This window comes from Eptesicus fuscus, chromosome 6 (genome assembly GCF_027574615.1).
Source record: "Eptesicus fuscus isolate TK198812 chromosome 6, DD_ASM_mEF_20220401, whole genome shotgun sequence".
NCBI lineage: Eukaryota > Metazoa > Chordata > Mammalia > Chiroptera > Vespertilionidae > Eptesicus > Eptesicus fuscus.
The window spans coordinates 52,487,853-52,509,801 of record NC_072478.1 but is presented as its reverse complement, the minus strand read 5'-3'; the positions used below and the strand labels follow the sequence as shown (position 1 = coordinate 52,509,801).

General features: G+C 37.6%; 1 protein-coding gene across 1 annotated transcript in view; it reads right to left on the bottom strand.

The window, feature by feature from the left end:
• LRBA (LPS responsive beige-like anchor protein) overlaps nt 1-21,949 on the bottom strand; it is a 564,845-nt gene that overhangs the window by 54,912 nt on the left and 487,984 nt on the right. Inside the window, exon 47 of the mRNA XM_054717692.1 lies at nt 19,279-19,446. Within this exon, the coding sequence (XP_054573667.1) occupies nt 19,279-19,446 (168 nt within the window). The remainder of the gene's footprint in view (nt 1-19,278; nt 19,447-21,949) is intronic.

The window sequence follows — 21,949 nt, the reverse complement described above, 5'->3', positions numbered from 1 at the left end:
TGAATTCAGCAGGCAGCATTCCAGATGTTGAAATACATAGCAATAAAAAAGACTATGCAAATACCTCGAGACAGTCTAGTAAAACCACATTATTTATATTTTATAAACAGCATCTCAAATATTACCTAGAGAATTTATTAATGGATTGCCAAATGGAAATATTATGAAAAGATTTTCAACAGGTTGTGTATTCTATTGTTTTCTGTGCCAACTATTGCATACTTGCATGATTTTAAGGCTATATATAGAGAAAGAGATAGTACATCTGAAAGAGAATACAGATACACACATTAGATTCAATGAAAGGAAGAAAGATAAAGAAAATAAAGGTCAAGGAAAGCAGACTTGGCTTAGTGACAATGAAGTATTTGGCTTCAATTTAATAATGACTATTTTAGTCTCTCTGAACTAGTCTTTTTAATCTGAAGGAGGAAACAATTTTACTCAATACAACACTTAGTAACCAACAATAAAGTGGTAAAATTTTATTTTAAGATGGATTTGGGAAAGAAATTACAAACATATGGACACAGTTAAAATAAACACACATGCACACTGCCATTTTTAAGCACACATTTCTGAAAATGAATTTTTCCCCTATATATTTACATCTAAAAGCACTATAAAATTGAGATAGAGAAATTTTAATAAATATATTAAGAAAAAACATGCCATTTATTAATATATTAAAATTTTTTTACATTACCAAGAAAATTCTAGAAAGCTGTCTTAAGATTCTAGGGAAACTCTTTACCAAGAAATGTTTAAAAATTCAAACAAGACTTCATATTTGGATTTCAGTCAACTCGAATTTCAATATTTTAAGAGTCACATTAAGACCACCAGTGATTCCATCACATTAATATGTGTTACGTATCATGTTCACTTATGCCAGTATTCCTCTCGCCCTTCCACATTTGAACTTAAGCTGGAGAACAGCCTGTTGGATATTCCACTCAAAGTTTACTGATCAACGTTCTAGGTGACCAGCGCAGTGCCCTTTGGGGCCACTATGACATCTAGCTCTGGTATCAGCAAATCTAAAAAGTGCACTACTCAAATGACTGCTTAGTCAATTCTATGTTGGAGTTGGTGCAGACTAACACTTAACCTATGAAAGAAATACAAAGTTACCTTTTAGTAGTCAGAGCATTAAAGGCATCAAAAATTTTTAAAAATAACATAAAAGCCTAATTCAAATTTTTAAAAAGGAATCATTTAATATTGAAATGTAAATATTCAAAGTGCCCTAGAAATAAAAAAATATATAAAATTCAAACTTTTAAAACAAAGGAAATAGCCTATCCAAAAAAAATGTCATGGCTATCATAGCATATGAAATATTTAAAACTCAACCAGATGAATGTTCAAAATATAGACCAGACGATATTTAATCAGCAAAATATACAAAATAATCCATAGAGAAAAGGGCTATGGTGAAGAAATAAGTTAAATTAAAGAGAAATCTATGTAAATTCAGACTTGAAAGACTTTTTCTTTAATTTTGAGAAATTAGACATAGAGAAAAACAATAATTTGGTTTTTATGTTTTCAAATAAAGATTGAGCTACTGATTCCAATTCTATAAATTCTCATAAGGAAAGAATTAGATGAATGCAAAAAATATTTAAAAGTATTATAGCATCCTATAACAGTAAAAATTAGGGAAAAGCTACTTAACCTGTGATAATGAAATACTATGTAGTCAGTTGAGTTGAGTTGAATATACCTAACATGGAAAGTAGTCTGCAATATACTGACAAAAGGAAAATTCCTAATTATGAAAGAATATAGGATGTGATCTCAGTTAGGTAAAAACTTAAATTTAAAAATATAAACAGACATATACTTACGTGTGTTATGTGAGTTCACATAAAATTAAAAAAGAGAAACTAGAAACACTCTTTACCAAGAAATCTTTATACATACATGGACACACACATATAAAATCTGGAAGAGAATGCACCAAACTATTATCAGCTGTTATTCCTGGTGAGGTTTGGCTTCTCACAGAAAGCAAGTGTGAGAAGCCAAAAAATAAAGAATAACAAAACCTTTTTATTTTGAAAAAAATTCTAAAACTAAAAAAAATAATAATATAAAGAAAAATCTGTCAACATCGGATAGAGTTTTATGAAGTTCAATTTTCCCATTCATAGTGTAGCCAGAAGAACTTTTTAAGCATCTAGGAACAACTCTAGTTGATAAATTGGTTGTAACAATGAAATCAGCAGACCTTGCTATAAAGTTAATTTTATTTTTAGTTCATTTCCTAATTTATTTCTATCAGATTTCAAGGAGCCATTAGTTTTAGCAACAGTTTACCATCATTTAGTATAAATTAAATATTTAGAAAGGTGTATACATATTATAAGTATATGCTTTTTACAATGCAACAGGTATCTGGAGACATAAAAATGTCATGATGGTATTGAGTATATAAAGAGCAAAGAGAAAGAGTAGCTTGCTAAATATTGTAAAACATTAAAAAAATAAGAATGCAATGGTAAGAATTCAAGAGAAAGAAAATTAGGGTGGGAAAGGGGTATTTTTACTTACACATCTACTCAATAGTATTATGGAAGTTACTAGGGTAAAACTAACTAATTTTAAGTTTTGAAAATATTCATGGATTTCCCATTAGTGCCTTTAACTGAGCCTATACATTCCAGGCACATTAAATCGAAGCCTCGCCCAACCTCACTACAATCTCCACTTCTTGTAGCTGTCCATCCACTGCAGCATAATCCCAGCTGCCAATCTGAAATAAACCAGCTAGTCAGAGCAGACATAACCAACAGAAACAAATGTCACTCAATAATGTTCAGCGGCACTGTGCTCATGGATAATTTCAAACAGTATCTCTGTCTAGAACATTGATGTGCTCATTCAAAACACCTCCATCTCCAGCTACTGGAAATGAGTAGATAAAGCCGCCTGCCTAGAAAAATAAGTGGAATGCCGCTTCAAAGGACTTTCCAATGTTAAGAGGCAAACACAGTGAAACACAGTGGAAAGTTCTTAAAGAAAAATCAGGGGAATTAATTTTCTGCATTTAACAGTTTAAATTGTTTCGTAAAACCAGAAAAATATGGTTAAACTATGTCATAGAAAGAAGCAGTCATTTGGTCATTCATTTGGTAAGTATCATTTAGTCTATTTTCTCAATAGTATTTGTAAGCATCCACTACAGGAAAACACTGAAATGAGGTTCATACAGTGAGAAGTCAGATTGACTTCAAATAACTTAAAATGTGAAATGCAACACACACACACACACACACACACACACACACACACACTTACTTCAATTACACAGTACTGGCAGGAACAGAAAGAGGTAAGAACAAATTTACTGTTATTACATCCTATATAATAAAGAGGTAATATGCAAATTGACCCTCACACCCTCACAAGATGGCTGCCTATGATCAAGCCAGCAGGGGGTTTAGTGAGGGACGACCAAACGACTGAACAGAAGGCTGTGTGGGGTGACCAGGCTGGCAGGGGGGTTAGTGAGGGACAACCAAATGACCGAACAGCAGGCTGCGTGGCACGACCAGGCCAGCGGGGGAGCTGTGAGGGGTAATGAGGCCAGCAGGGGGAGGCAGTTGGGGGTGACCAGGCCAGCAGAGAGGAGGTAGAAAGAGGCGACCAGGCCAGTGGGGGTTGGGGGGCAGTTAGGGGCGAGCAGGCCAACGGTGGGGGGGGTGCAGTTGGGGGCAACCAGGCCGATGAGGGGGGAGCAGTTAGGGGCAACCAGGCCAGCAGGCAGGTGAGCGATTAGGAGCCAGCGGTCCAGGATTGTGAGAAGGATGTCCAACTGCCAATTTAGGCCCAATCTCAGGGATCGGGCCTAAACTGGCAGTCGGACATCCCCCGAGGGGTCCAGGATTGGAGAGGGTGCAGGCTGGGCTGAGGGGACCCCACCCTGTGCACGAATTTTGTGCACCGGGCCTCTAGTAGTTTAATAATACTTAACATTTAAAAATTTTTCACTTGACTCAAATGTTTCACAAATACTAATAGAATGTCAGTTGCTGCTTTGCACTGATAATGAAAAGTAAAAGCAGTGATTATACTCTAAGAGGAAATATATTCTTTGGTAGAAATAAAAGAAAACAAAGTTGTTATTCTGAACATTTAGAAAACTGTCATACATACAATCTTATGTAGATTTTTCCAGTCTATGAAATATTTTCTTCACCTTAACCTTTCTATTGGCTTGTATTTAGTTTAAAATTTAGAGAACAAAATTCAATCACTTGATTTGAAACTACTTTTCTCACTCTTGATTTAAAATGATGTATCAAAGCCCAACCAGCGTGGCTGAGTGGTTGAGCATCAACCTATGGGCTGGGAGTTCATGAGTTTGATTCCCTTTCAGGGCACATGCCTGGGTTGTGGGCTCTATTACTAGTGCAAGAGGTAGCCGATCAGTGATTCTCTCTCATCACTGATGTTTCTCTATCTCCCTCTCTCTTCCTCTCTGAAATCAATAAAAACATAAAAAAATAAATGAATAAAAATAAAATGATGTAACATAAAATCATACACTTGAATTCTATATAATCCTATTAACTAATGTCACCCCAATACATGTAATTAAGAGTTTTAACCTTTTGCACTCGGATGTCGAGTGTGACTCGACACAGTTAGCATTAGAATAAAGGAATCGAGAAAAAAGCAAGCGAGTGCAAAGGGTTAAAAATAATTATCACTGAAACCATTATAAATGTAATATAATCTCAATAAAATAAAATAAAGTAAAATAAAATAAAATATGGTGCCTAAAGGAAGCAGAGGTTCATGACAGAAATCATCAGCATAACAGAATTGCTCCTTGGATTGTTAATAGTGAAATAAAATCACAAAAATATCAATACTTTGCTGCTACGTCCTTGGATGCGCAATTCAGCCAGAACTATTTAACAAAGAAGTCTGCAATAGGCACAAAACTAGCAAAAAACATAGATTAGCTTTACTGACAACTCTGATGTCCATTTGGTTCACTAAGGGAAATGTTGATTATTGTGGTTTTGATACACAAAAAAGTCTGGCATAATTTCAAGGTATTTTTTATGTAGGTTTTCAATTAAAACTTGACTAATCCTTACAGTTTATTTGGCTTTTCATTGTACAGTTCCTGCCCTGCACTGTGTCAAATATGCCATCTGGGTAACACACTTCTGGCCAGAGATGCTGCAGCATTATGTCTGTAACACTGAATTGTGGCTGCATAAAACCTTACCTTACTGCATTCAATACTTCTAATTTACTCTGTTGCCATAACCATCACAATCATGTTGTCCTATTGTCCTTCTCTTAAATCTCCCTGTAGTCACCAAAAAAGACTCCTGCCCCACCTGCTTGAACTGGGCTGGCAGACCATTCCCCCAACTATTTAACAAATGTTAACAACGCTATAAATACCAATTGTGTTTATGCTTTCTGAAAGATTCACTGCAGCCAGTCTCCTGCAGCAGCGTTAGAGCTGAAATAAGCTGTTGACTCCCACCATGAGAGTGATTGAATTCTAAGCCAAAAATGCTTTTCCTTGGATAAGATATCTGATTTGCTACTGCTGTCATGAAGCTGAGGTCATGTAAACTTAAACACTGCTGCTGCTGCTTTTGGAAAACAGACCTTCTCAGAGTGATTATGTGTTGCTCAAACAGCATTTGGAAGGATAAATTTAGAAGAGAGAAAACCAGCCCCTGACACTAAACACAACTCAGAGAGAAATTTCAGGTCTGACTTCCATGTTGAGACCCATCGCATATAATCCTTTAAATGGAGCAACATCATGGCTCTCCTGCCCCTCTTCCCTACCCATCTATGTAAAAAGAGCTGAGTTCCATTTTACAAAGGAAATTAATGTCTTTAATTTCTGAACTCATATAAACATTGTATTTGTTTGAAAAGTAAGAGAGAAAATGACATTTCCAGAGGAAATGTAGGCAGGACTTACGGCGAGGGACACGATGAAACACCATAGACAATATTGTTTATATTAATGTTGCTCCTGAGCAACACCTATCTGCAGTGTGTCAGCAGCCTTTGAACCGCCACCCCCCCCCCTTGCACCCCGACTCACCCCAGGCTCTGCTCGTGGACCCCTTACACAATGGCTGCTCAGACCCCACGTTCTGCCTCTACTTTCCCTTTTGTCAAAACCTATTACCAAATCCTGTGCACAGACAGCTGCATGATTGGAAAGCGTTCTTTAAAAACACACACACAAGATTTGTAAGCAAATAAATGATCTCTGATGATAGAATTTTAAGCATTAGCAAATGCGATGTATTCTGTGGCAGAGGCTTCTTCGGTACCTATCAAACCACATGATGCAGGAACTGTCATAGCTGATGTCAGCATATGACTCAGGCATTAGTTAACAAAGTCCAAATTGGGGGTGAGACCTTTCCACTTTTACTTTATACTTTCATATTATTTGAATTTTATACAGTTAACATGTATTACTTTGATAAATGAGTTCTTAAAGACCTTTATATAACTACTAGAGGCCCGGTACATGAAATTCGTGCAGGGTGTGTGTGTGTCCCTCAGTCCAGCCTGCACCCTCTCCAATCTGAGACCCCTCGAGGGACATCCCTCTCACAATCCAGGACTGCTGGCTCCCAACTGCTCGCCTGCCTGCCTTCCTGATTGCCCCTAACTGCTTCTGCCTGCCAGCCTGATTGATGCCTAACCACTCCCCTGCCAGCCTGATTGATGCCTAACTGCTCCCCTGCCAGCTTGATTGGCCCTAACTGCCCTCCCCTGCAAGCCTGGTTCCCCCCAACTGCTCTCCCCTGCAGGCCTGGTCGCCCCCAACTTCCCTCCTCTGCAGGCCTGGTCACCCCCAACTTCCCTCCTCTGCAGGCCTGGTCACCCCTAACTACCCTCCCCTGCAGGCTTGATCACCCCCAACTGCCCTCCCTTGCAGGCCTGGTCTCTCCCAACTGCCCTCCCCTGCTGGCCACCTTGTGGCAGCCATCTTGTGTCCACATGGGGGCATCCATCTTTGACCACATGGGGGCAGCCATCTTGTGTGTTGGCGTGATGGTCAATTTGCATATTACTCTTTTATTAGATAGGATTTAATTACACACAGACACACACACATACACACACACACACACACACACACACACACCACTAAGTAGTAACCCCAAGATACAGAATTCACAAATCTTAGGTCAAAAGCCTTCTTGCTTTTAGAAAAAAATGACAAGAACTACAATTAATGTGACATATCTAAGATATTTTCCCTAAAAGTAGAAGTGATCTGACTGATCTTCAAATATGACAGGAAAAATGAAAAAATTAACTCAAATAGCTAAAAAGTATGACAAAAATCATAACTCAGTGAGTAAAATAGGAAATTAAGAGATTGGAGATACTCACATAAAGATCGTTATACAAAGTCACTATCCTAGCAACAGCAAACATGGCCAAAAACCAGAAAATAATAAAAAAGACCTCCAAACAGCAAAAGCAGTCAGAATCCTTATCCTCATGTTAACGTGCATCACAGGTTCAGATTGTTAAGCAGAGACTTTTCCCCTCAAAAGAGAAAAAGAGTTGTGGGTTGGCTTTTACTCCTTGATTTTAAAGCTAAACAGAAAAGTAGCAAATGAAACAATTCCATGGTCTCACTAACCAAAGATAGTGACCATCTTTGGCTACATGACCATATCCATACGCACATGTAAAATTTGTGTCTCGTATTTCATAACATAATCTGTTTTTCACTGTACTATGGCAAAATATAATTCCATGGCAATACATGCAGACCTATAGAGCAATATTTCTGGTGCTATATCTAGCACTCCACTGTATGGATTTACCAGTATTTATTAAATCAGTTCTCTATTGTTAGACATTTATGTGGGGTTTTAAAATATTTTTTATTGATTTTTAGAAAAAGAGGAAGGTAGAGGGAGAGAGAAAAACAACAAACCCCGCAAGCTAGGCATGTGCCCTGACTGGGAATCAAACCAGCAACCTTTCACTGATTGGGATGATGACCAACCAAGTGAGCCACAATGGCCAGGGCTACGTATTAGTTTTTAAAACACTGTATAATTGAGCTTTTTTTTTTTTTTTTTGCATACTTGCTCAGTTATTCCTTTTGGTTAAGTGCTAAGTGCATGAATATTTTAAAAAGTGATACAGACTACTATGAAGACTCAACCTATTTTGACCCTCATCAAATATATAACAACGTCTGCTTTCAAACCAACATTAGGAACTTTCATGTTTTAAATCTTACATAATTTCATATGAATAAATACTGCTGAATTTTAAATTGAATTTCATTGATTACTAGTGAGGATAAACTATTTTTCATTTGTGGGTTGTATTTCATCTTTTGTGGAGTATCTGTTCCTGATATCTGGATGTTCAAAAACTTCAGTTTTTATGTAGCCAAATACATCCATTTTCTTAATGACTTTTGATTTTGATAGTAGCCTTACAAAATGGACCCTTTATTTCAAGTTTATAAATCTACTCAGTTATATTATCTTCTAAGTTATAGTTTCACTTTTTTACACTTATAACGTTCTTTATACCAAATAAATATATATATCACTTATAATTTCTTTCACTTTAAGATGTAAAATAGGGATCTGAATTAATTTATATTCTAGACAATTAGCTAGATGTCCTACATCACACATCGAATAAAAAAACCTTTTCCCAGTGATTAAAAATACCACCTTTATGATATCCCCTCATATGTAATGTCTATTTCTGGAAGCTCTATTCTGCTCCACTGAACCTCTAAGTTCCTTCACTAAAACACGTCTTGATTACTGTAGTTTATGTTTTTTTATCTGGTAGAGTAATCAAAACCTATTTATTTTACCTTTAATTTAGTTCTACCAAATCTGGTTACTTGGTTTCTCTGACTATTGCATCTAAGACACAATAAATTGTAGAGTAGGTGGATGGGTGCCGGAAAGTAGACAGACATACTTGACACAGTAACAAGAAGTGAGAACTGATGGCTTGAGGGCAGAAATAGGGAAAAGATTAAAAGAGTACAAGAAGTAAAAAAAAAAAAAAAAAAGAGCACCATGGAATTCTTTAGTTTAAGGTCAAGTGTAGCACAGAACAATAATTAATATTAATAACAAAATATCATATTCTCTAATTATACTCCTCACTTCTCTTTGTTCACCATCTTACTGTAAAATGGCCTCTACTAAAAATGGTAGAACCATTGTTTTTCAAGTACACATATTATAAAAATTGCCTATTCCCAATGCGAGTCAAGTCTCAACAGATTTCAAAGAGTATCATCCATACCACACTTTAGCTATAAATTCAGTTAAAATTAATAACAAAAAAATAAGTAGATTGGAGTTATGGAGACAATCCGCACTGAAGACATGACCTTTAAGTGGAGGCATACGTGACAAAGAGCCAGCATGTGAAAATTGGGGACAGTCAGAGAGAACGGCTGTCCTAAAAAGGTGCTAAGTCAGTGATGACCTTCACCTGACTAGGAACAGAAAGAAGGTCAGTGGACAGAGCACATGAATGAGGAAGAGAATAGCATGGCATGAGATCAGAGACATAGGCAAGGCCAGATCATATGGATTGAGTAGGATTTTGTTCTATTTTTAAGATGAAATAGGAAGGTTTAAATAGAGGAGTGACATGATCTGATTTACTTTAAACTATCACTTTGGCAGTCTCACTCAGAGCACGTCACAATATATACAATTTTTAAAAATTTCTTTCTGACCTAGTAAAACTCCATCAATGAACTGTTTTAAACTAAGGGCTAGATAACTGAGCTCTCAACTTTTGAATATAGCAAATATCATTTATATGAGAATTGGTAGGTGCATTCTGGATAAGTTAAGAATATAAAAATGTTCTAGAAATCATGCCTATAAATATATACTATATTCTAAATATATTAAAGGAATTATTTAAGGAACATGCTTACATTACATTATTTCATTGTGAATGTGTTTTTTTCCTTTAATAAAAATATTTATTCTTACTCATTTCTCACCTTGAATTCAATTATCCTATTTTTTCTCTCCTTCTGAATTTCTTCTTTCCCTAATTCTTAGGTTTTTTTTTTAAATGGTGTTAGGCTTGATAAGATCTTAATACATTTGATAAGTATGAAGGAAGATAAGTGAATGAGTCAAACCAAATTCTGTGTAATTAATCAGAAAATAACAAACTTTAATTATTTTTGTAACTTGTCTATAAAAGAATATATGTACTCATCACAAGAAAAATTATGTAACTGTCTATGATGATGGATGTTAACTAGACTTATTATGGTAACCATTTTTGCAATACATACAAATATTAAATCCTTATGTTATACACCTGAAACTAATATAACATATGTCAATTATACCTCAATTTTTTAAAATGCAAAAAGAATGCTATGCTAGGCAAACAGCAGATTTAAAAAAAGGTAAAGGAAGAGAAAAAAGGGAAAAAAAGAGACAGAAATAAAGGAGAGTAAAGAGGATTTTTAGATAAACAGCTAAAGATAAGAATATATCCTTTAGTTGGAGGTCACAGATATTTGAAAACATTAGCGTATTTGCTTGAAAAATAATTATTTCAGCTGTGTGATCTATGCAAATGCAGACAATGTTGTATATTGATAACCCAGCTGTTTTCTAAAAATTAAAAACAACATAAAAGTTTAATGTGCTGCAGGCTGTTTCTCTGATTACTCTTTGTCCTCTTACGGTTATTATTTCTTTCGTTTAGTGCCTTTTTTATAGAGAGATTATTTTTATGATCACTTATTATACCATATGCATTAACCATTCACTGTAGAATAAAAGTTTCTCAAGTAGAAGGGGAAGGCATGACTTGTACGTAGACAACTTGCTTCTGGGCATGACTGTGTGAAGATCTAAGTTCCCAAATTAACATTAAAAGAACAGTCACCAGAAATATGCAATATAATAGCTACTGAACAGAAGTAAGTCTAGTCTAGTCTGCTTTAATACTAGAAAGGTACAAATCTATGCTGGAACCATTATTGTGGTTTTGCAGAAATAATCCTATATAATTAAAGGCTCATATGCAAATAGACCGAATGGCCGAACGGCTGGTCACTATGACGCACACTGACCACCAAGGGGCAGACGTTCAACGCAGGAGCTGCCCCCTGGTGGTCAGTGTGCTCCCACAGGGGGAGCGCCACTCAGCCAGAGCCGGGCTCATGGCTGGCAAACGCAGAGGCGGTGGTGGGAGCCTCTCCCGCCTCCGCAGCAGGCAGACATCCCAAGGGCTCCTGAACTGTGAGAGGGCGCAGGCCAGGCTGAGGGCCGCCCCAGTGCATGAATGTTGTGCACCGGGCCTCTAGTGTTTAATATAAGTCAAGTATATGCACAAATCTACTAATATTGAAGATGTTAAAGCATCTCAGAGGAACGAGATTCGGAAGAAAAGATGGTGTAGCCTGAAGATGGGGGTGGAAGTAAATTAGGAGATGGCAATAGTGGGAGTTTTACAATTGGCAGGAGGCCTGTGACAAGACTTGACTTGGAGGCTGTGCAGGCATGTGGTTGACCAGGGTGAGAGTAGTGGGACCTGCCTCCCTGGGTCTCTGTGTATAGCTTTGCTCCACTATCAAGGTTTAGAAGGAAACAGTGTGTATGAGGGAAGAGGCCATCTGTAAGCAACCTCTGAAACAGTGCCTACTACCCCCAGGCATTCTGAATCCCCTCACCCAGTCTTATTTTCTTCCTATCACTTATTACTAAATAAAATTAGTCTTTACTGTTGATTTTCTGTGTACCCCATTAGAAAGTGAGCTCCCTGAAAGAAGGGACTTTGTCTGATTTTCTTGTTTATCTCTGTATTTTCAGCACCTTGAACAAAATGAGTATTTGTTGAGTAAGTGAATGAATAATGAATAAAAGAATAAACTGTCCCAATTCATCAGCCCCTTCCTTATTCATCCAAATTAGCCTAGATCCTCCATTTCAGTAGTATCCCTCTAACAATATCATCAATCACCCTTCCACATTCAATCCTTTTTTACATATTCCACCATATTTCCTGGCAAAATCCTCTTGCTCTCTCTCTCTCTCTCTCCCTGCATATATACTTTGCACACACACACACACTCCTTCTCTATTAAGCTTGTTCCTACACCTACTCTCTTGCTGTTGAGAACACAGGAGAAACCAAGTGGAAAGGAAATATTTATTTATTTATTATTGGGAATTTGTTAAACACCCATCACTATGTTAGGCATGTCCATAAGTATTATCTCAAATCTTCGGGCCTTTCCACCCAATTCATGCACACTTTCTCATACAGGTCCCAGGCTAACCTCTTTACTCTCAGACAAGGCACTACTGTTCCCTGCTGTCCAGGGCTTATCTGTGTTCTGGATTTTGTTCCTGTCCTCTTTCTCACAAAGTTTGGTAGTCTATTACGAGCTTTCTTTCCTGTATGCTTGACATCTTTCCTCTTTTTGGATCTTTTCAATAAACACAGAAACATGGTCAAATATCTAGCCATTTAAAAAAAAAAAAACCTCTTGAAGTACTTGTAAAAAATTTTAGTTTAGATTTTACCTTTCCCCATGGGGGAGGGGGGGGATCATTTGAAAGGAAAGGGTCAGACCTCTCTCCCAATATCCAGAAAGGAAGGAGGGGGACAGGAAACTTTTAGTATAATAAATAAATGCAAATCTATATACTAAAAAAAACAAACAAACAAAAAAAAACCCAAAAAACAAAAACAAAGCTCTCCCTTAGAGTGGCTGCTCATGGGTATGGGGTTTCTTATTGGGGTGACAAAAATTAGATTGTGGTGATGCTTGTAAAACTGTGAATATACAAAAAACTATTATATTGGACACTTTAAATGGGCAAATTGTGTCAAATGTGAGCTAAATCTCAATAAAGCTATTAAAAATTCTCCCTTCAATTATTTCCTTTCCCACCGTGTTTACTTGCTCAGAAACCATTCACAGCACAGCCCTGTACTGTCTAAGTTACTTTCTCTAAGGTCACCAAGGATTCTGAGAATAACCCAATAGGTACTTTTCAGTTCTTATCTGTTCAATCTTCTAGACATGTTCTAAAAAACCATACATGTGGTGGTGTAACCGACCTTCAATCCACTGCCTTATAGTACAGGTAAAAATACTTTTTGTGACATTTAAGTTCCTTGGTGGTCTGGCTCCTATCTATCTCTATCATCTTATCACTTTCGGTTCATTTCATTCTCCAGCTATAATCTCTTTCATCTATGTGTACATATCCTTTGCTCATGACTCTACCCAATATTCTTATTCATCTTTCAATCTACAGACCCAGCCTCTCATTTCTCAGAAAACATGCCTGGATTCTCCTGCCTGGGTTTAGTACCAATCCTCTATCCTTGCACATACATACAGTGTGCTTAACCCTATACTGAATTTATTACAGCATATCATACTTGTTTACCCACAAATATTTCCCCACTACACAGTGAACTCCAGCTGATGAGGGCAGGGCCTTCAATTCCTTAACCTTATTACATAATTTGGGTTTAGTGAAAGGTTGTTTAAAAAGGAATGAATTAATGACCTATTCTTGTTTTGTTTCTCCTTGGTTCACTTCACAGTGAACTCTGCATGGGTCCTCTAGGAAACGGTCTCTAATAACTTCTCTGGTGTTAACATTTTATGATTCTTTCTGTGATGTAATCAGCAATTCCTATTCTTGTTATAGTTGTGTTTCCTAGCCCAGGGATTTAACAGTGAACAACACAAGGGAAGGAACTAACACTTGCTGAGTCCTTATGATGGTATAGGGACCACTAGGCACCTACCATGCGCTATACCTCATATAATCCTCTAGGGCAGTGGTTATCAACCTTCCTAATGCCGCGACCCTTGAATACAATTCCTCATGTTGTGGTGACCCCCAACCATAAAATTAATTTCGTTGCTACTTCATAACTGTAATTTTGCTACTGTTATGAATCGTAATGTAAATATCTGTGTTTTCCGATCATCTTAGGCGACCCTGCTAGCGGTTCTCAACCTGTGGGTCGCGACCCACAGGTTGAGAACCGCTCCGTTACCTTCTTCTCCTCCACCCACCTCCCTTGCTCTCAGGCAATCACAACAGTATGGTGATTGCCTGAGAGCAAGGGAGGTGGGTGGAGGAGAAGAAGGTAACGGAGGATAAATGGTGATGGAAGGAGACTTGACTTAAGGTGGTGAACACACAATACAATATACAGATGATGTATTTTAGAATTGTACACCTGAAACCTATATCATTTTATTCACCAATGTCACCATAATAAATTCAATAAAAAGAAAAAGAATTGGCTAGACAAGTTACATAAAAAAAAGCTTTGTGAATTAATCATATATATTTATATAAATAGTACTAAGTAATGAAGTGATATATTCTTTAAAAAAGATCTACCATACTTAGAACACAGCAAGCCACATTATTAGAATGCATGCTAAATCTAATATAAATATATGTTTATATAACATCCTATATAATAAAAGCATAGTATGCAAATTGTCCCCTCCACTGGGAGTTTGTCCGGGAGTTCGACCAGGGGGCAGGGCCAGCCGGGGGAAGGGAGGGAGACCCTGGCTGGTGGTGGCAGCAGGCGGCCATGGGAAGGGAAGGAATACCTGGCCGGCAGCCGCTAGGGACTCTACCAGTGCATGAATTTTGTGCACTGGGCCTCTAGTAAAATATAAACCTAAATTAAGTTGTGATGAGTGGAAAACTGCAGTCAAAGTTTAATTTGTTAATAATATTAACTACTTGAGGTTGTAGGAAAGAAAAGGGAGTCAAATAAACTTAAGGCAAAAGTTTTAAATAGTCTTTAGCAAATGTTGATCATGAAAAATAAATACAAAAAACGTATTTGTTATGGCAGTTCCTCAAAAAGTTAAACATAAAATTACCATGTAATCTAGCAATTCCACTTCTGAGTATATATCCAAAAGAACTGAAAAAGGGACTTAAGCAGATACTTGTTCACCAATGTTTATAGCAGTATTACTCACAAAGGCCAAAAGGCAAAAACAACCTTTTGTTCATCCATGGCAGATAATGGATAAACAAAATGTGGTATTCTCATACAATGGAATGTTAGTCAGCCTTAAAAAGCAAGGAAATTCTGACACATGCTACAACATGGATGAATCATGAGGACATTACACTAAGTGAAATAAGCCAGTCACAAAAATACAAATACTGTATGATTCCACTGCTACAGGTATCTAGTAATCAAATTCCTGGAGACAAAGAAGAATGGTGATTGTCAAGGGATGAGGGCAGGGGAAGTAAGGGGTTATTGTTTAAAGCATAGAGAGTTTCAGTTTGGAAAGATGAAATCTTCTGGAGATGAATGGTAGTGCTGGTTGCATAACTATGTGATTGTACTTAATGCCGCTCAAAAATGGATAAAATGGGCCCAGATGATGTGGCTCATTGGTTGAGTGTTGGCCCATGAATCAAGAGGTCACTGGTTTGATTCCCGGTCAGGGCACATGCCTGGGTTTCAGGCTTGATCCATAGTAGGGAGCCTGCAGGAGGCAGCTGATCAATGTTTCTCTCTCTCATTGATGTTTCTATCTCTATATCCCCTCTCTCTTTAAAATCAATAGAAACATATATATTTTTAAAAAAAGGACAAAATGGTAAATTTTGTGTTATATTTATTTACTATAATAAAAAATATTAGTTGAAATCATGTTAGTTTAAACCCAACCAAGCTGTGGCTACAGCCACAGAGAGCAGAGGGAGGCTTGGGTTTCCCAGGCAACGGAGGAAGCCAAGCTTTCCGCCTGCCCTTGCCGGCTTAAGCCTCCACTCAAGGCTACAAAGTTTCAATTATAGAAGGTAAACAAATCCAAACAGAAATGGCGGCAGCCACGGAGCTAGAAAGAGCGGGAGGCTGGGGTTGCCCCCGGCAATGGAAGAAGCAAAGCTTTCCACACACCCTGGCTGGCCCAGGCCTCCGCTTAAGGCTACAAAGTTTCAATTATAGAAGGATAATAAACTCCAACAGAAATGGCTGCCGGCCACGGAGTGAGCAGGAGGGTTGGCTCTGCTCCAGGCTACAAAGTTTCAATTGTAGAAGGTAAATAAATTCCAGATACCAGGGCCTCCGCTTGGGTCGCCAGGGGGCGTGGCTGGCCTGCAAACCACCACAGGCCCCTTGCTCAGGCAGCCCCACGCCCCAAGGGAACCCCCACCCTGATCTGGAACACCCTTCAGGGCAAACCAGCTGGCCCCCACCCATGCACCAGGCCTCTATCCTATCTAATAAAAGAGTAGTATGCAGATTGACCATCACTCCAACACACAATATGGCTGCCCCCATGTGGTCAAAGATCCTGCCCCCATGTGGACACAAGATGGCCACCACAAGATGGCCAGCAAGGGAGGGCAGTTGAGAGGGACCAGGCATGCAAGGGAGGGCAGTTGGAGGCGATCAAGCCTTCAGGGGAGGGCAGTTAGGGGTGACCAGGCCGGCAGAGGAGGGAAGTTGGGGGCAAACAGGCTGGCAGGGGAGCAGTAAGGCATCAATCAGGCTGGCAGCGGAGTGGTTAGGGGGTGATCAGGCTGGCAGGCAGAAGCGGTTAGGGGCAATCAGGAAGGCAGGCAGGCGAGCAGTTGGGAGCCAACAGTCCTGAATTGTGAGAGGGATGTCCCACTGGGCCTAAATGGGCAGTCAGACATCCCTCGAGGGGTCCCAGATTAGAGAGGGTGCAGGCTGGCCTGAGGGACAACCCCCCTCCGTGCACGAATTTCGTGCACCGGGCCTCTAGTTTCCACATATGACTAGTGGCTACCACATTGGACAGTGTAGAAATAATGAACATTTCCATCACTACAGGAAGTTCTTTGGAACCATGCTCTCTCAGATTACATGTAAACAGTATATGGAAATTCCTTTAGTAGATCATTGGTGTGTGTGAGGAAGAAAGAGCCAATCATGCAGGTTGTTCTAGAGAGGAGACAACTAGCTAATTCAATGTTTCACATTGTAACTACCAGCATCACACAGATACAGGGTTAGGACCAGCCTTTATCATGCAAAAGTTGCCAGAAAACTTCAATGAGGTGAAAGAGATAGTTATATTATCTGGGACACACCAATAGACATGTCTTTTAAAAAAAAGGATCCCATATTGGGAGAAATAGTGTTAAATACATTTTCAAAGCAACTCTATAGAATATTATGGAATTTCAAAATTAAAACTATACAGATTATATAGCAACATAAAATGATATATGCTGGTATGTTAAGTAAAACAGATTATAAAATCAGACATATATGATTTTAGTCAATTAGAGTTATGGATAATTACTATAAGGGAACATGAAAAATAAAAATGTGGTATATTTGATGAAGAATTATGGACACTTATAGAACAAAGTAGCAGTATTCAAATATTGTTAAAACGATAAAAATGAAAGTAAAGGGCCTATGCTGTTGTATTCTAACAATAAAATTCCATTCTATTTGGTAACACAACTTGCATGTTTGCTTTAATCTCAATATCATACATAGAACCCTACGTGCATTATATGTTATGCTCTAATAAAATAAAATAAAACATGTAGGAACATTTTCAAATAACTGAAAAACTTGAAGTGTCTGTAAGAGTTCATGTGATCCAGTTTTAAGATAAACTGAAAACAGCGATTCAAAACCTGTCCATTTTAAGACATATGTATATCTAGTACATGGTGCTTTTGTCTGTGTACTAACCTTTACCCAGCACATAAACCAGGTGATAATACCTATTGGCAAATATAGTTAAATATGTGCTTAGTGCCTGGCCAGTGTGGCTCAGTAATTGAGCATCGGCCCATGAACCAGGAGATCAGGATTTGATTCCAGGTCAGGGCACATGCCCAGGTTGTGGGCTTGATCCCTCAGTAGGGGGCATAGAGGAGCCAGCCAATGGATGTCCCTATCTCTCTATCTCTTCCACTTCCTTTCTTTAATAGCAATAAAAATATATATTTTTTAAAATATGTGCTTATTATGCACTGTCAACATGACCAGGTCATACACAGAATTATAAAGGAATGTATTGAGTACTGGTGAAAAATGACAAACCATACTTATTACACATAATGTTCTCTTTAAAGTGATTATTCTAAGTGAAATAAGCCAATCAGAGAAGATAAGTATCACATGATTTCACTCATCTGTGGAATCTAATGAACAAAATCAACTAATGAACAAAATAGATCCAGAGACATAGCAGCATGGAATAGGCTGCCAAATCTCAGAGGGAAGGCAGGGATGGGTGGGAAGAGATCAACCAAAGAACTTGTATGCAATATATGCATAACCCATGGACACTGACAATAGTGTGGTGAAGGACTGGGAGGAGCGGGTACAGGGTGGAGGGGGTCAATGGGAAAAAACACAGGGGACATCTGTAAGACTTTCAAGAATGAAGATAATGTATGAGAATGTTAGACTTCATTCCTACTATTAACTTCTCTATGGCTATACAGGTACTTAGGTATTATATATAAATACTATAGGCCCGGTGCACAAAATTCATACACTCTGGGGGGTGGGGGAGTCCCTCAGCCTGGCCTGCACCCTCTCACAGTCCAGGACCCTCGGGGGATGTCCGCCTGCCAGCTTAGGCCTGATCCCTCTCACAGTCTGGGACCCCTCGCTCCTTACAGCCTGCCTGCAGTGGAGGCAGGAGAGGCTCCCGCCACCACTGCTGCGCTTGCCAGCCGTGAGCCTGGCTTCTGGCTGAGCGGTGCTCCCCCTGTGGGAGCACACTAACCACCACGGGGCAACTCCTGTGTTGAGTGTCTGCCCCTTGGTGGTCAGTGCACATCATAGCAACGGCCTATTCCACCATTTGGTCTATTTGCATATTAGGCTTTTATTATATAGGATGTGTTTTATTAATATTTAAATAGATTTATGCTTACAGTCTTATTTCTTTAATAAATTATTTTCCTAATACTTTAAATTAGTGAGTAGCCTTCAAAGTTATAAAAATTATAAGTATTGTTATTTATCCCTTCATGGGTTCAACTTGAAGAAGCTCTCATTTTTTATTGAGCAAGCATTTTTTTAGAAGAAAGTCCTGGGTTCAAGTCCCAACTAAGTCTCTAACTGGAAGGTTATCCTGCTTAAGATACTTCATCCACCTGGTTTCAGTTTCATCTTTAGTCAAATGAAAGTAGGAGGAAGATGACATCTACTACCTTCTAGTCTAAAGACACCTGTTAGCCCCAGTTAGATAATTACCTCTCTCAGCACAGGATCAGTTATTGAATTCAGGTTGACAGCTCCTTCATAGGTCAGGTAATAGAACACATTGAGGGATCGAACAGCCTCTGGTCCTTGCTGTTTATAGCCAAAAATGAGATCAATCCACTGGTGAAGTTGGCAGGAAACAAATTCACTTTCCAGGGCCTGAAAAAGGGCATAGGTTGTATTATTATGCTGAATTCTATTTTTAAAATATGTAGAGAAATTGAGATCAAGCAGTAACGTTTGAAGCTAAATTTACTGTAAACAGTGATGTCCTATTTTCCAGAATCTGTTCTCCCTTATTTATAATTAGAGTCTTTCCAGCACTTGTCACGCTGAATTGTAATAGATTGTTACCATTAACATTTTGGTGTTATTCTACCATACTGTGAGTAAGCACAGTGAAGACCAGGGATGAGCTTCTGTCTTGGTCACATTTGTAACTCAAGGCCTGACAGGTACTCAATTTATGCTTCAAAGATAGGTCATACAACGTAAAGGCTACTGTAGCACAGCAAATGTGAAAACATTAAAAATTTACTGTCCACTTAGAATATTTATAATTTTTCTAAATATAAACATTTTTTTGTTTACTGCATGCGACAACTGTAACCAAATCATTTAGTTATTTCAACTGAATTTTCATGCCAACAAATGAGATCTTAGGAGGGATACTTATAATTACTGAATTATTATTCTAGGTATTAATATCAAACAAGTCCAAATTATCTGATTCTGGTACCATAACAGTGTCCAATAAATAATGAATGAACATAATCAAGTATTCAGTAGAAATGCTGGGCGCCGATCCACTTCCAGATCATTGCATTCCCAGTTACGGGCACTGTACCTAAAACACATAGATGCCAATGTTTGCTACATTTAATAAAGTTAAAAATAAGAGTTTAAGAAAACTGGAGACATTATTGAGACAAGTATTTATATTTATATCATTTATTATTGTTCAATATTATTCCAACATAAAAGTTTAGTATTATGGACTACTTTATCTCTGATTCAAATCAGAGATCTCTCAAACTCAAACTCTGAAGAGTGAGCCAAAGTGTACCAAGTTCTATCAGGTGACATGTCTCATTGAAACTCTTATTTTTAGATTAATAAGTGATTGGCTATGATGTGTTTTGGTGTGACTCGCTATGTTATCCATATTATAAAAAGAAGTCTGTTGTTTTTAAAACAAAATTGACTAACTTCTGTAGGAAGCAATGAGTAAGAAATAAACCATCTCGTGACAAAATAAGTTCCTATTAGTTCACAGGTGTACATTTATGCAAATATTTGGTTTATTAAAATAAATGCCTAAGAATAAGAAAGATATTCATGGCCGAATTCAAATATACTAGTATTTCCTTTAACTAATATTTAACTTGGATTCACAATATATGGTGTTCTTTAAAATATAAAAATAATTCTGTAAATAAAACTCTAGGCAATTCTCATATTGCCAAGTGTACGTGAAATAAAGTATACCTTAAAAAAAATTTAGCGTGTTTCAATAGTGAAAGTTACTATTTGACATTTCTTGTAAAACTCATATTTATACATTTAGTAAATAGCTAACAGAGCACAAGACTGCTTCATATTTTATTTGACATAAGAAGAGAATGGTTTGTAATAACTTTAAGTAAATTTCTATTTTAAGTACATGGATTTTAAAAAAATCAATCCCCAAATCCAGGAACTATTAATGCAAGATGCACCCCAAAATGATACATTTGTTTCATTAACTCAGGCCTTGGGTAGGAATGGGGGGTGGGGGACATGTTTAAAGTGACACATAAAAACAGCAATTGTCTTAATTTGTGTGCAGTGCACTCCACACAAAAGCCCTAAATATGTTCAAATTAGAGCAAGCTGCTTGATTGTCACTACAGTCTCATGTCACATTAATGCATGACAAACATTAAACCATACACTTAAATGGCAATTTATATCATTTAAATGTTTACTGCCAGACTAGCTCATCACTCATTTAAATGTGACTTTCTGACAGCTAATTTCAGTTAATTTTCTCCAATTCACTTAATTAGAACTTTCAATCAGGGAAGAACCTCTACATATCTTTGAGATTACACCCTTTTTATTTGTTCAAAATCTGAGTCCATAAACTGCTGAAAAGCTCTGCATGTAATAGATTAGCATGTAATATCTGAATCTACAAAAAAAGTGCAACCATATGAAGCAAACTCACAGTATGTACTCTCAGAAAGAACCTACACTTATTTATGTAAATAATACTCTCGCCAGTAGTTTAAATAAAAAACGTTTAGTTCATATACACACATTATTGAAACTATAAAAACCCTGCATCCAAGCTAATTAAAAATTAATGATTTCAAAATTGTTTAATAAGATAAAACAGTTAGGAGTCTCCCAAGTGTCCCTGGTATTGTGATTTGAAACTATAAAATTCTAGAAGGCTCAGCAAATGACAAAGTACAAATGAATTTTCTCAATATTAAAGCCCTAAAAACCAGAGCAATTTTATTTTGCTGTCATCAAACAAAGAATTGTCTTACACATGTTGATTAGTTTTTTATGCATATTTAAAATGTTGAAGTTGGTTAGATTTAGATGCTTAAACCTTGATCCCACATCACAATGTTAAGCAAAAATGCTGAATTTAAAGACTCCGTGCTCACAC